Source organism: Acipenser ruthenus, chromosome 7, assembly GCF_902713425.1.
Source record: "Acipenser ruthenus chromosome 7, fAciRut3.2 maternal haplotype, whole genome shotgun sequence".
In the NCBI taxonomy this organism is placed as follows: Eukaryota; Metazoa; Chordata; class Actinopteri; order Acipenseriformes; family Acipenseridae; genus Acipenser; species Acipenser ruthenus.
The window spans coordinates 42,209,533-42,226,280 of NC_081195.1; the positions used below are offsets into that span (position 1 = coordinate 42,209,533).

General features: G+C 38.2%; 1 protein-coding gene across 4 annotated transcripts in view; it reads left to right on the forward strand.

Annotated features, from left to right (window-relative positions):
* Window positions 1-15,013, forward strand: part of si:ch211-106e7.2 (uncharacterized) — a 36,338-nt gene extending 21,325 nt beyond the window's left edge. For 2 of the 4 annotated variants that reach the window (XM_034026186.3, XM_059026968.1), the window contains 3 exons: window positions 5,710-11,902; window positions 13,868-13,930; window positions 14,254-15,013. In XM_034026186.3, the coding sequence (XP_033882077.3) occupies window positions 5,773-11,902; window positions 13,868-13,930; window positions 14,254-14,414 (6,354 nt within the window). In that variant the 5' untranslated portion in view covers window positions 5,710-5,772 and the 3' untranslated portion in view covers window positions 14,415-15,013. The remainder of the gene's footprint in view (window positions 1-5,709; window positions 11,903-13,867; window positions 13,931-14,253) is intronic. The other 2 variants (XM_034026189.3, XM_034026188.3) reach the window with 2 other exon arrangements.
* Window positions 15,014-16,748: the final 1,735 nt, after the last annotated feature.

The window sequence follows — 16,748 nt, forward strand, 5'->3', positions numbered from 1 at the left end:
ATGCTGTGTTCAGGAACTCCCTGGTACCAAGAAAGAATAACAGCAGTTCAGAAGTTCACCTTACATATTTTGGAGATGTAGGTGGACTAGGGGATGATAGGCAATTTATTTTAAAGTGTTTTGAAAATGTTATCAACTTGAAGGACAGGAGCTGTTAAGGCTGATTTAATGTTTAAGATTTAATTGAGACTTCTGACGTAAGAAGCGAGGCAAAACCCTAGTCAAGTATCGCTCAACTTGCTAACTACAAGTTGTGTGGTCCATCTTCTGAAGATCTCTGATCGAGCTGATTGCTATTGGTGTCGTATTCAGAAGTCTTTGCCTTGAAGACAATCCTTACATTATATTCTACACTTCCATACAGTGGCTCATCCCCCTTGGACTTTTCCACATTTTATTGTGTTACAGCATGGAATCAAAATGGATTTAATTAGGAGTTTTTGCCACTGATCAACACAAAAAAAGTCCATAATGTCAAAGTGAAAAATAAAATATACAAATTGTTCTAAATTAATTACAAATACAAAACAGAAAATAATTGATAATATATTGATAGTGAATATGTTTTCGGTGCAAAATTTAAAATGCAGAGATTAAAACATACATGAAACTTGATTCAGGTGCCATTTAATTAATTAATTAATTAATTAATTAATTAAAATAGCACCTAACAGAATATCCTCAGGAAGAGTATGTTTAGAGTTGTATAAATGTGTATTTGGAATGGTTAGTTTGTAAATATACTTGATTCATTGTTTGTCAATTTGCCAAAGAATTTTACTGTTCTTTAAAAAATAAATCTAAATCTAGCATTGGGAGGTTTTTTTTTTTTTTTACCTTAACGCCTAAAGTGTAATAAATCATTTCTTCAAAATGTAAGCTTAGAAGTCTGTGGGATAACTGTGGGGATTAAAAATGGTTATTTTACCATATATCATCTGTTAAGATGCATAGCTTTCTTAACATGGAGGTAAACAATTCAAAGAATGATTGCCTACAGAATGGTTCATTTAACTTCCAGGGAGGGAGGGGGTGACAGTGTTTGGAACAGCATGTCATTGGGTCTGCTTTATTCGCCCTCTTTATTAAGGATGACAAATAATACATCCCAAAACAATAAATAAATAAAATAAACATTCCATCAAATTAAACTCAAAACAGTTGTTCTGAAATCACTCAGAACTTGTAATAACAGATGCAGACTGAGTACCACAAATACTTTATTTTGGAGAACAAAACTGATACAAATGATGTAATGAAAGGCAAGCTTACTTTAACTGCTTGGCTTTCTTAACCATTTATGTGCCTGCATTTTTTTCTTTTGTGGGTAGGCTACTATTTTTAAATTAAGAAATTGGGTCTTTAGACGACACCTAGTCTCCCCTTTGCTTCTACTGGCAAGTCCAACCCACCACAGCTGTCATTGCAAGTATCAATACTAAATTTCAACATAGTTTTTACTTGATTGTATAGTTGTTTCACTTCACCTGTATCACAGTAATTAAAATATCCATTCATTAAGAGCTGGAAGTGTGTAATGGTTTAGTAGATAGATGGCCAAGCACTATGGAATTGGGACACTGGGCTTGACAAACTACTGGCTTTATATATATATATATATATATATATATATATATATATACACACACAGTACTGTGCAAAAGTTTTAGGCAGGTGTGAAAAAATGCTGTACACCCATCTACTGTCCGGAGAAGTCTGGTCAGAAGTGGCCTTCATGGAAGACTTGCGGCCAAAAAGCCATACCTCCGACGTGGAAACAAGGCCAAGCGACTCAACTATGCACAAAAACACAGGAACTGGGGTGCAGAAAAATGGCAGCAGGTGCTCTGGACTGATGAGTCAAAATTTGAAATATTTGGCTGTAGCAGAAGGCAGTTTGTTCGCCGAAGGGCTGGAGAGCGGTACACGAATGAGTGTCTGCAGGCAACAGTGAAGCATGGTGGAGGTTCCTTGCAAGTTTGGGGCTGCATTTCTGCAAATGGAGTTGGGGATTTGGTCAGAATTTAATGGTCTCCTCAATGCTGAGAAGTACAGGCAGATACTTATCCATCATGCAATACCATCAGGGAGGCATCTGATTGGCCCCAAATTTATTCTGCAGCATGACAACGACCTCAAACATACAGCAAAAGTCATTAAGAACTATCTTCAGCGTAAAGAAGAACAAGGAGTCCTGGAAGTGATGGTATGGCCCCCAAAGAAGCCCTGATCTCAACATCATCGAGTCTGTCTGGGATTACATGAAGAGAGAGAAGCAACTGAGGCTGCCTAAATCCACAGAAGAACTGTGGTTAGTTCTCCAAGATGTTTGGGCCAACCTACCTGCCGAGTTCCTTCAAAAACTGTGTGCAAGTGTACCTAGAAGAATTGATGCTGTTTTGAAAGCAAAGGGTGGTCACACCAAATATTGATTTGAAGTAGATTTTTCTTCTGTTCACTCACTTTGCATTTTGTTAATTGATAAATATAAACTATTAACGTCTATTTTTGAAAGCATTCTTTCTTTACAGCATTTTTTCACACCTGCCTAAAACTTTTGCACAGTACTGTGTGTGTGTGTGTGTGTGTGTATGCATGTATGTGTGTGTGTATATATATATATATATATATATATATATATATATATATATATATATATATATATAATATATATATATAATATTATATTACACACACTGTATATGTGACATTGCACTATATATGTTTGAAGTAGACTGGAATTGTCAGTGCTTTTATAGTTGTGCATTATATGAAAAGGTGAGGTCTAACAACCTAATGGAAACAAGTATTTATTAACATTAACATCATTAATATTATTTACAGTATCATAATGTTAGTATGTGTAGGTGCATATGATTACATGATGCACCTATATACTAACTTAAAGACACGGTTGCTACTGTAGCATTCATTTGATGTTCTGGACCCCGCACTGAATCATCACCGCCTAGGGACCCGCACAGCCTAGGGCCGGCCCTGTAGCGTGGGAAGGGGGAGTGAGTGAATGAGTGGGGAGAATGTGTGGTGTTGTTTTCGAGCATGGAAAATGACGGGAGGTTATATAATAAGCATGAGCCTGGGGACTGGAGACAGTCCAGCACTGAACTTGAATGAGAAACTGTGGGTGTGACGGAGCGACCATGTGAGCTGTGACCGGGGAGAATATGCAGTGAAAGTGCCAAAAGTAAAACAGGCCGCAGTGTCCCTGAAATAGGGTCTCCCTTATTTATGAATTAATAAGCACTATCGCGCCCTGAAGCCCGTGTTAACCTTGGTAGACGTAGGCATCTGGTTTATTAAGCTTGAAAATTAAGTCATAGTTTTCTGGGAACTAAACCCAGAGGCTAAGTATTGCAAACTAACAAAAAGAAAAAAGTAACCCTTTCTAGACAGAACAATGTTTAAAACAAACAAAAAAAGCTATGTTATACCTATTTGGTTTTATTGCAAGTAAGCACAAAGGTTTTAAAAAGTGTTTTGATCTAATAAGGAACAGAGATGGTAGATACTTTAATTGGGATGATTGTGAGCCAAAAATACAGAGTTTTGTATTAAAGAAAAAGCAACTGTTGGACAGAATTACATTTAAAACTAAAACAGCCACAGTTTTGCATTTATTTAAGTTTTTACTGCAGTAATAAACAGATGTATTTATTCACAGGGAAACTGTAGTGTTTAAAAGTGAAAGAATTAAAAGTCTGTCCCAGACACACAGTAGAATTCTGGAAGGGCATTGGACCTTCAAAAGATAAGACTTAGTCTTTGGCACCTCAAAGCAGGGTTTTGCTGTTGGCTTTTAAAAGCGGGATTTGTCAACCTTGAATGATAACCAATGGAAGGTGCTTTTAAGAAAGATAGGAGTATGTACCTCATTATATTAAGATAATAATGAGAGTTTAGTTCTTAAAAAAAAAAAAAAAAAAATAGGATGTAAGCTTTTTTCTTATCCTAAAAGATACCGGTTTGAGACTTCTTGAATCCGGCCAAAAAATGACTTCATGCAGTGAATTTGGAAAAGCACTTGTAGTAGAATTTAATTAAACTAGCCTTGCAGGTAAACAGGATGTCTGAAAACAGGTGATGTTTTAGAAACAGAGAGAGGTCAGGCTTAGTCCAAGCATGGTACAGTTAATATGAGACTATATGAGACTTGTTTCCCTAATGGCGCCTCATATTTTGAAGACCACTTTTCGAGCAGACTGCTGGTGGTGTACACAGAGCCTCTGGTTCGAACGACTGTCTTTTTCTTTGCCTGAGGTGTGTGACGAAGCCATATTGCTTTATAGTATTAATGCTGTTAGTTTGCAAAGACACCAGACTGCCTGGAATGTCTAAGCTAGGTTTCGACGTAGATCTGCGATTGCTCGAACCATTTCAGTGTTAATAAACCAAAGGTTTATTCTTGATTTAGCTGTTGTCTGGGTATATGAAAATCTGTAAGCCAATACACCAACAAAGCACTAAAGGAGTTTATGCAATAGATTTGTGCTTCCGTTTGCCTCCCCTTCTACTAGAGAATTAAAGAAGTGATCAAACGTGACATTAAATCAGTGTGGAGTAGTGGTTAGGGCTCTGGACTCTTGACCGGAGGGTTGTGGGTTCAATCCCCAGTGGGGGACACTGCTGTTGTACCCTTGAGCAAGGTACTTTACCTAGATTGCTCCAGTAAAAACCCAACTGTATATGGGGTAATTGTATGTAAAATTAATGTGATATCTGTATAATGTGAAATAATGTGATATGTTGTAACAATTGTAAGTCGCCCTGGATAAGGGCGTCTGCTAAGAAATAAATAATAATAATAATAATAATAAATAGCAGAACAAACATGCTGCAATTTAAACTTGTTTTTACTGAAAAATAACATTTATTTTAAAATAAACTTTAAAAAAATGCTCGATTTGCTGAATCTCTGATTAAACGCTTTTTGTTATTTCAGACAGCAGAATAGCTTAACCAATAGCAGTGCAAAACACTCGAGCATCACATTCTGCTGTTCGCACAGGGACACAATACTAGAACACATGAGATGCTAGCTGGAAGTGGTGTAGGTAAAAAAATAAAAAAATTGTGGGAGCAAATACGGAAGTTTAAATCTGTAATAAAGTAATAGCTTGCGTTTTGTTTTAGGGCACTGAAAAATTGTAGGTGGCCGACTCGGCCATGTAAGCAATTTTTTACATGCTTCACCGAAATCTGTACATGCCCCAGGCAATATAATTTTCGAACACTGCCTCTTTTAGTCATGCACTTCATTTTAGCGATTTTAACAGGCTACTTGTATCTGTTTTGTTTTATTTTTGTCCTGTCTTTTGATGTCAGTATACAACAATTTTATTTTTTTTGTGACCTAGCATCACACTTAATTGGTTATTAGTATAAAAAGGTCATTTTCATACACCACATTTACAACTGTGCAAGGCTGTTTTTTTTAAATAACTCGGCAAATTATCTTAAGAACATCTCCTTGATGCGCTTTGTTTCTTGGTAGTCCTGTAACACATTTAGAAAGGTGGTAAATTCTTTGTGAATATGGCCCCTGGCTTGTATGTAAATTTGTAATATTTGTCACCTGACAGTCCTTTATACGTTACAATGTTAGCAAGTTTTTAACAATTGTGTTCACGTCTAATCTAAAACCATTTTGCGAGAGTGTGTAACCTTTTTTTTTTTTTTCTCTGTTTACAGAATTTTCTGGCTTGTAAACAAACTGAAGGAAGCATTACCGTGACATTATTGGAGTCCAGCACAATGCACAGGCCTGTCGTGTGGTATCCCTATAACCAAAAGGCAGCCGCCTATGAACCGTCTCAGAACTGTCCCACCAGGCACACCTTGACTCAACATAACTTCATACCTGCTTCAAATCCACTTGATGGCGGAACGAACAACTTTTCCGGGTTACCAGGAGCATTTCTTCAGAACCCCAACAAAAATTGGCAAACATCAAACAATGTTCAGGTTAATAGTAACTTTCAGTTTGGGAGTACAGCTTCAGAGTCTTCTATTCAAAACACAAACAGACCACCCATTGCCAGTGAAAGAGGGCCAACAAGTGACTCATTGTCTGCACGCCAGGCTTTTGCAAAACACAGTTCTAAGTTCAATGCTTCTACCAAACCAGTACATTCTGAGAGCACTTCACATTACCCAAATGGGTTGTATTACATGACCGTTCCAGTGACTGCAAGTAATAAGAATATTACAGGTGGAAACTCTGGACCCTTGACGTCTTCCCATGTGGGACAGCAAAATTACTTTTCAAACAATATTTCATCACTAGTAAACTACAATGCAAATAATCCTCCGACTCTTCCAGCTACATCAGGCAATCCTATTAATACGAATAGAAATTCCATGTCCGGATTGCCATCTTCCCAGATGGGACAACTCAGTTACTTCTCAACCCAGCAATCTTCTGGAAGCAATAGAAATGTTTCTCCGAATGTCACAATAACATCAAACAGTCGGATTACAAATGTAATTTATTCTCCAGTCGTGTCATCTGCCCAGGTCGGACAGTATAGTTACTTTACCAACAGTTATCAGGGACACCGTCATGGAAACGATACTCAGAATATCCCAGGGACGCCAAGCAATTGGGGAGTAGTTGTAAGCCCCGCCCAGGTGGGACAACATTGCTATGCAAGCCAGCAATCTTCTCTGGCACCAGAATACCACAATAGAAATGGTCATCAGGCAAAACATGATACTATAAGGAATGAAAAAATAGCTGCAGTGTCCACCCAGATGGAGCATGATCACTATACAAACAGGTTATCCCCACAAGGCCCAGTGAACTGCAGTCCTGACAATATTCAGAAAATTACAGTTGGAAACGCAGCTCCAGATTTGAGTTCCGTCCCGGTGGGACAACAAATGTATTATTCAAACCAGCAATCTTCACTCATGCCTGTGAACTACAATCAAACTTTTGCTCAGAATATCTCAACAGTCAGTAATCCAGATACACCTGGAAGTTCTGCTCCAGTGATGACGTCTTCCCAGATGGAACAACAAAGTTGTTATGCAAACCAGCAAGCCACGCTCAGTCCTGTAAACCAGAATGTAAATGGTGCTCACTGTATCCCAATGACTTCTAAAAATCCAATTACAACAGAAAACTCTGCTGTGGTTGTGGCGTCTTACCAGGTTGGACAACAAAATTATTATACAAACCTTCAAGCCTTGCTTGGTCCTGTAAAACACAATTTAACTGTTGCTCACAGTATCCCAGTGACTTCTAAAAATTCTGTTACAACAGAAAACTCTGCTGCAGTTACAACGTCTTTCCAGGTTAAACAACAAAATTATTATTCAAACCAACAAGCCAAGCTTGGTCCTGTAAAACACAATTTAAATGGTGCTCAGAATATGGCAATGACACAAAAATATCCTGTCACAACTACAAACTCCAGCCATTTGGGACAGCATGCCTACCTTGTAAACCAGCAGTCATCTCTAGGACCAGTAAACCACAATGGGAATGGTGTTGAAAATAATCCGGGGACAGCAAGAAATGAAATGACTTCCCAAATAGGTAACCTTGATTATTCAAACCAAAAATCTTTACAAGGCCCAGAAAGCTGCAATACCAATGGACCTCTGGAAACTAACCTTACAGCGACAGATCTTGTGCAGCAGCATAAACGATCTAGTGTTTCATCAGTGCATCAAAACAGTCAACAATCTGCTGCTGATGCCAAATCCAAAGAAAAACATTTACCTCCTCCATACCCAAAAGCACAAGAAGAAGCCTTCTTGGTTACGGTGAAAAAGAATTCTGGGGGAGTAGGATTTGTTGCTAAAAATGTGATCTATATTGGCAGAAATCATTCTGCTGGGAGCACACCACCACAAACTTGCTCTACACAGCACATGGCTGACGGAAGTCAAACATTGCAACCAACTCCCCAGAATGTGTCTCCAGGTATCTCTACAAAAGCTGGAAACATTAAACAAACTGGACCGCTCATTAACAAAAAAGACATAGAGCGATTTACAGCTCAGCATTCCTCGGCAATTCTTAAGAGAATAGAGTCTATTTTATCTAAAGAGAATCTGCGTAAATCTGCCAGCCAGCAACCGCCTGTAGATGCCCAGGAGAATAACCTTTCTCTGCAAACTAATAGAGAGACTTCTGTAGGGGAGTCGATAACAAATACTACAGTGGCCACTTATACCCGTCCAGCCGAACAAGTTGATCTATCTTTGAGGAGTCAACTACAAAATGACGTGATGGAGGCCATCCACAGCATTTTTACACAACAAACTGACTGTCAAACAGAAAAGCCATCCACTGCAGAGGCAAACGGTTCCAATAACATGACAACTGCATTGGTTCAGGAGAACAGTGAGCATGTGAATGTACAGCAAGCCAAAATTGCATCTTTGGTAAGCAACCAAGAGGATGCAAATGTAGGGAATGCATCACCCCCTGCTGAAGACAAGCAATTAAAACAAAGTTTGATTGCTAAGCTCTTACTAGGCTCGTGCTTGCCGAGAACAAGTGAGCCACAAGTTGCGATTGTTCCTCCAATATCGCAGCAATGCACAGATACTGTGTACAAACCAGAATCCGAGAAAACAGATAATGATTTACCATTTAAAATCACAAATGTCTGTTCCCTGGCAGAAGCAAACTTTGATTTGAAACCAAAAGCTAATTTCAAGACAAATATTTCAGTAACTGCCTCAAAAGATCAAGAAGAGCCTGCATCATCCTTTACAGTAGCTTACTCTAATACTGAACCTTTAGAAAATATAATGGAGGAAATGTCTGAAGATGTAAAAGTTCAGTCGAATGGCAACAAATGTGTGGTTTCTGAAACTATTCCAGGGCCTGATGAAGATCTGGAGGTACCAATATGCACCATTTCACAAGTTGTCTCCTTTTCACAATATCAAAATATAACTGCAGACAATCCTGTATCTACAACCGAGGATTTAGAAGCTCCAATTAGCATAATTTCACAAGTTGTCTCAGACGCCCAATCTCCCAATTCATCTTCTGACAGCGTTCTTGTATCTGTAACAAAAGGTCAATCAGCACCAGCTGACAAAATTTCAGATAATGTTCCAGTATCTGCTACAAAAAAAAACAATAAACCAAGTGACACTAGGGATGTTGAAATCCCTTCAAGCCTTTCCTCCTTGGAATCTAATGCAAAAATCGATGCTTTTGATTTGTCTACTGTACCAGTAAATTCATGGTCTCTCAAACAGTTAAGAGTTTTAATTGAAACTTTATGCAAATCTGAAGATCCTCTTCAATCACAGATGTGTGTCGTGGAAAGTATAGTAAATCTGTACTGGGGTGGAGAAAGTAAAGCCTTTTATAAAGACTTCAAAAATGCAAACAATACTATGGTTTCCATGTGTACATTTTGGCATTTTTCCAATACCAGCCAGCAAGAGGAGCATGAAGCCAACTGTTCAACTCTAGGAACAGATGCATCAGAACATTTGTTTTATGAAGTAAAGCCAGAGTGGTTCGAGAAAATAGCGGATCAATGTCGGGTTATGGAACCTGGGGCTTCTGAATCAGTTGATCTGGTTTATAAGTCATCTTGGTTAAATCTTAATGAGCACCTTGATGATATAGACAAAGAATGTGGAAACATATTGTCCCTGAACTTAAGAGACTGTATTGGTGAAGAAGTGAAACCTCAGAAGACGGATGCAGAACCAGACCTTCATGCAAATGAGAACGAGTCGGTTAATAGTGAAGAACAGGAGGACCCTTTAGATCTGTATTCAACACAGGAAAATATTGAAACATCTTCTGTAATTGATGACATTGACACTGCAAAACCTCAAAAGACAGATGCAGAGCCAGACCTTCATGCAGACAAGGGTCAAAATGTGTCAATTAACAGCGAGGAACAGGAGAATCCTCTAGATCTGCCTTCCACACAGGAAAATAATGGAACATCTTCTACTGTAATTGATCTCACAGACTCTGTAATTGATCTCTCTGACCCTGTTGACCCAATATTTAATGCACAGATAAAAGTATTGGAACCTCAGGATGCAAAGACATTTTTTAATGAAGTCTGCAAAACAAGTGGCAATCCAGGGGAGGTGGTTAGTACCACTACTGCATTAAAAACGATGACATATGAAACTACCTCTGATGAAACTTACTGCTGTCTTTCCTGCTGGATAGGTAAAATTAATGGCTGTGAGTCCAAATGCACACGCAGAGAAAAGGTTCAATTAAACCGGACTCCCAAAAATAAAGAGATTGTCTACATAAACCTGGAACTAAAAGATAAATCCCCCAAACGACCTGTAGAAAATGTTCAAATTCAATCTTCATCTGAAGATTCCTCTCCAGAAAAAGGAACCCCAAAAGATTTGACAGTCAATCTGCCTGGCTCCACACCAGATTTAAGAGAGGAGTCCATGAATCCCAGTAATTCAGGTGCTGTGAAGAATACAAATGAAAAATGCGAGGGATTGGTTTCTTCAGAAGCGGGCAATTCTACAGATGATTCCACAGATTACAACAATGAAAACCCCTTAAAGCATTCAAAGACAGGAAGCCAGAGTCTTCACAAAAGTCTAACTCAGTTGCAGCTCTCGTTTAAGAAAAAGAGACCTGCTGCCAATGACTTGAGTGAGAACAGCTGTGCAGTGAAGAGACTAAAGCATTATGATGCCGATCAAGAGGCCAGTAAGTCTTCTAAAATGAGTAAGGAGCATGACGGAAACAGTAAGCGTTACATGAAGTTAGAAGTGACTCCAGTGAAAACTACAGGGGGGCTTCAATACAGGTTTGATGTTTCTGAACAACAGAAATGTGAACCAAGTCATGAAAGAAAACGTAGGAGAGAAGAAAATCTGAAATGTAGAAAATCAAAGAGTGCTAAAATGGAACACGGACACAGTCTAGATGTAAAAGCTGATAATTCCAAAGACTACGTGGTATCCAAGACAAATAAAGCTGAACAAGCTGTGACTACAAACGACAGTACAGTGAACCTGGTGTTGTTTGGTTCAAAAAACAAAGAAGGGTTTGAACAGCCAAGTAGGTCCTCTCAAGGTGCAGTTTTGGGTCCTAAAATTCCAAGACCCTTTAGTAACCGAATGCGACCCCCTAAAGTGATCAGTTTAAAACTTCCTTTGAAAAGGATAGCAGATGAAAAAAAAACTGCTAAATATGTTGAGAATGGAAGTGGCTACAAGGAGCATTCAAAAAAGAGAAGGAAGAAAAGGCACCATGAAATTAAGCATGATTCTGAAAACCTGGATGGAAAATATAAATGGAAACCAGGCAGTTCTGGGCACCACAGAGTGAAAAAAGATGGTCATTTTGATAGGTCCTTGGCTCATTCCAGAATCCCTTCCCTTCAGGTAAAATGGAGTCCAAGCAAGCACAAGTCCAATGAGCAATCTTCACACACAAATGTGGGAAACGCAAGCGTGAAACCCAATACATTGGATTACAGAGCAGTTCAGTATGCATATGACGAAAATCCTTCAAAAGGCAGCATCTCAAAAGAGATTCCCAAAACTGATTCTAGAAAAACCCAAATGTCCAATCATGAAGCCAATAAAATGGCATTTAGAAAACTTAAGTTCAAGGATGGTGACCGAGCTAAGAGGTCAGGACAGCTTAATCAAAGGAAAGTGCCACCCATACATTTAATTAGGAAACCAAAGCGGCCTCCCAGTCTTCCAGATGTTAAAGAGCAGGGTAAATCGGGGAGCAAGAGCCCCTCTGCTGGAAAAGATCTGCCTTCTGATGCTCCAGCCTTGAAAGAAAAGAAACTATTGGAATTCAAGCTCTGGCCTGAAACCTCGTCTAATTTGTTCAACTTTAAAGACAATGCATATTTAAAAAAGGAAAAGAGTGCTGTGGGAGTTGTTGATCAAAGTAAGTGCAGTCGCCACCGCTTAGAACGGACGCTTTTATGTTAACGTGATTCGGTATAAAGTGTTTGTGTTAACGTGGATGTTATAAACTCCCACACGATAACCTGACGTTCAAAATGTCCCCCAATTGCCAGTAAAGTAATCAAAATAAACAAGCATGTATGCGGTTAAAAATCTTAAGACACTCATTACACTAATGAAAGATGTATTAAAGCCTATGACTGTAAAAAGGCGGATAAACGAATCCTGTTTTAAATACCATTATACACAGCTGTAACAATTACAAAAATTAGGGAGCCTAAATCTCTTGTTTCGAAAGATACAGAGTATTAATGCTTGTGTCAGAGTAGCCGTGTAGATGCGTGCAGTCACTGCTGAGTGACAGGCAGGAGATCGAGACTGAGGTTTAAGTTCATACGCCCCGCAGACGAACAGGATTTATTTACGTATTGTAGTGCTGAGCTGCAGTGTTTCCTGGATATGAGACAGAACAGTTGCGGTTCAAAGCAGCAGGAAACAGCTGTATATTTTATTTATTTATTTATTTATTTATTTATTTATTTATTTATGTATTAGCTTTTAGTGAACAATGACTCTCATTCCTCTCCTCTCACTCACAAACTCAACCTCTATTAACTCCTCTCTCTCTTTCTCTCTCTTTCTCTCTCTCACGCTGCCAGATCCTGCTTCTCTCATTCAATTTGTCATCACCACACACACACACTCCCAAGTCCCTCCCCCTTCCTCACTCATTGGTCCAACACTCCCTATCCCTGACTGCTCGTGTCAGACCTGCTTCCACCCCCCTCAGTGACGCACTCACACACAGGCAGTCTTTCAGCTCTAAGTCTCACAAGCACCAAAACACACACAGCTCACGCTAAGAGATCTGAACAAGAATAACACAGTTTACAAACACACATTATTTACAGAGTACTCCCATCCCCTTCCCCAGTCTGTAATCCAGTCCATTCCCACGTTGTCCCCAGCTTTTTGCAGCAACGTTTGCTGACAGAGAGTTCCAAGCATGCTTTAACAAGCGCACAGCATCTAACAGAGACATTTCATTTACACACTGAATTTTTGTGCTGATGCTTATCATTTTTGTCTTTCCAGCCATGCTTGCTTGCTTGTTGTTGCAGTCAGTGCCGTTTTTTTCAAACTGTAAATAAACCCAACACTGCATACAGGGATTAAATAGCCAAGGTACAGTACAGGGGTAATCGCTCAGTAACGAGGTGCAAACCGCTGATTGATCGATCTGTCAAGCTTTTACTAAAGTGCAGCCTTTTTATTGAAATATATGTGAATGGCAAGGTAACAAGGTTAAAACAACTGATTTGTGGATTAGTAAGAGCGATTTACTACAGTCTAAGCAGTGCGTTTTGTTATTTTAAATCTATGTGAATGGCACATAACGAGATCAAACAGCTGTGTTTGCCCAAAATATACGGTGTGCTTAACATGGTATAAAATATGCCTTTTGTTATTGAAATCAATGGGAATTCAAACAGCAAACGCTATTTGTCCGATATAAACGGCTGCCTGAAATAACCCTGTACGGTGTAAGTGGTGGCGACTGTACTGCAGTTTTATTTGAACACTAGCTTCCTTATAACGCACTGATATGCATTACATTTTGTTTACACTATTTGCCTGAAACATAATGACTCCTTTTTTGAGATTATACTTAACTGAAAGAATTACGCAAGTACCACAGATCTAAATGCAATGTAGTACTGTGGCATTTATGTTGAAGGTTAGACCTGTTTTAAATGATCTAAACATCAGCAGGATTGACATTCGTTTCTAACTGATATATTGTCAAAATGCATTTTAGATTTATTTCATATAATTTCTACTTATTTAATTATTTATTTGTGTATGTATTTATTTATTTATATTTGTGATATTTAATTTGGTCTCAAAGAAATGATCATTCATTAGATCTGTTTGTGTTCTATAGAGACGGGAAGCTCAAAAGCAATAATGAAACACAGCCCAAAGACCCTGCCCTGGAAAGTCAGAGGTGAGACTGTCATGATAACCCACACTTGCTGAAGAGTTAGTATGCACACTGTATAGACAACAACTAAACAAATGTTCCTACGTCATTGTCTTTTGAAAACTGCATATGGGCTTATTTTTTCCCAAACAACCAGAACTACCTTGCCTAATGCTCTTTTAATTCTTGCTTTGCTTTGTTGCCTTTTGTACATAAGGTTATATTTCTGGTGAAAAGTGTTTTTACATTAGATTAGGTGATGTCATGTGAAAGTAGTTGACATTGTACAGTTTTTTTTTTTTGGTTTGTTCAAATTTATTATTTTTTGTTAACTTTTTTTTCAATAGGTTACTGGATACAGAACGGTGATATTGGCACTCATCCTCAAGACCAAACTCCCTCTAAATCACCTGCTAGCCCTGACCTTGGTAAAACACCTGCCAACTGTACTTTTCTAGAGTACAAAAAGAAATTTATGGAAAAGGAAAACAAGGTTCATGTAGCATGATGTATACAATTTATCTTAAATATGCAGTGTTCTGAGCACTGGAAATAAACTAATTGACTGATGCCATAAATGCATCTTCTGCAGATTAACTGGGGATTATGTTCCTCGTGTGTTAAATGTCTGAAACCTGAAGGTCTGCAAGAACTAGATAAGTATTCATATATACTGTGTATATCTAAATGATGCAGGGTGTTCTGGACCTTTTTTGAAGTGTTACTTTGTGGTCTTGCTGATTTTCTTTTCTTTTTTTTTCAGCTTGAAATGTATAAAACCATTTGTCATGTTACAAAAAGTAAAGGTTAGGGTTTGCTGCACAATACAATGACTATTGTTTGAATTTACTTTTCAGTACACATTTATTATTCTTTTTAATGATTTTCAAAGGGATACTATTAGCTAGGAACCAGTCCGAGAAGTGTTTACTTGGCCTTTACTTTGAATTTTGATTTTTGTCTTATTTAATTGCTTTTTTCATGAACAAAATTTGTATAATAGTGTTGAACACTGTAAATCTTTTTTGCGACCAATACTTTATGTAAAAGTTTTTTTTTTTTTTTTTACAGAACATTGTTTACAAAAATAAAGTGTATTGCATTATAGTGCAAGGATTCCTTTCTTCTCTCCTCTTTCTCTCTCTCTCTCTCTCTCTCTGAGGATTGTGGGAGGGGTTTGTGTGGAGTGAGTGGTGTGCCATCGTCATTTTTCTTAGCAATGAACTGTTTGTGAACAGGAATGTTGAAGGTTTATGGGTCAAAGAGAGTTTTGTCAGCGTCTTGCCTTTAGCTTCCCATGTCACCCTAAAGTTATCCTTTCAAATATCCTGCCTTTCATTAAAGATGAGCTGATTGTTAATGAAATGCTACAATACGGAAAAATAATGTCCCCAATCATACTCATTGTGCTCAGGTGTAAAAACCCAGATGTTAAACATGTAATGTCTTCTGAACTGTCTGCTATTTTAAAGGTTCAAAGCCTGGTTGATGTCTGGAGGAATTTATACCCCAGAGTAAAGCAGTACACTTGGGTTAAAATGAATAATAATCAATATCTTCCAGGCTAAAGTAAAGCTAAAAATGTGTACATTAAAGTCCAAACTTGTATTTTTCGAGTTACATTACATATATGAGCTGCTGGTTATAGTCCAGAAAATTCTGGATTGTTGGTGAACATTCTTGGACAATATAAAAGGGTTAGGCATAGGATGAGTGCTGTCATTACCAATAAGTCAATATGGGGAAAAAGTAAAGACCTTAGGTAGAAAATAATGTATTGTCATAAAGCTGGAGAAGGATACAATAAGATTTCCACACATTTGAGTATCCCGATTTCAACTATTGTTTCTATTATCAAGAAGTACAAGACTCATTGTACTGTCACAACGCTACCTCGGTCTGGAAGAAAGAAGGCTTTCACTAAGACCAAGTAGAAGAATTGTGAGGGAGGTTAATAACAATCCGAGATTGACTGCCAAAGATAGTGAATTGGCGACAAGTGGGACTGGGGTTTCCATTTCAACCATAGGAGTACTGCATGGTGAAGGTCTCAATGGTCGCAGGCCAAGGAAAAAGCCACTTAGGAAAATGTCACAAGGAAAATTGCTCAAAGTTTGCAAAATGGCATTTGAATGATGGATATGAGTTCTGGTCAAAGGTTTTGTGGAGTGATGAAACAAAAATCGAGCTATTTGGTCACGCTGATAGTCGTAACGTTTGGAGAAAGTCTGGTATGGTGTACAAAGAAAAGAACACCATACCTACTGTCAAGTATGGAGGTGGTAATATCCTTCTGTGGGGCTGTTTTTCCTCTAATGGCAAAGTAAGTTTAGTTCCACTACATGGTAAAATGGATTCCACAGCATAACTACAAAACTTGGTTTTTAACCCTGCTATGCTGCCGGAACGCTTTAAAATGGATCGTATATGATCGATGACCTTTCATGTCATATCTCCGCCGTCCAGTCACCAATCTTGCTGCTTTTTTTTTTTTTTTTGCGTGGGTCATAGCCATGAATACGGTACATGTCTCCATATAATTGGTTTAGGGCTAGGGTGGGTGGGACATATAATATTATAATCACGAGGACACATCACAGACACCGCTATTTTAGCTGAGTTCACTGCAGATTCATCAAGATACTTGTCAATTTAAAATGTATGTGTCTGCAGTTCTACAAGTCCAGAAATGCTGATCTACAATTCATTTGAAAGGTAAGTACTTGGACTAACTAGCCGTTTTGTTATTTTTTTAAACTATATCTGTTTTTTTTTTTTTTTTTAAAACACTTTTGGAATGATTTTTTTGTTCATCTGTTTGTGTGTGTGCAGGGCAGGGCAG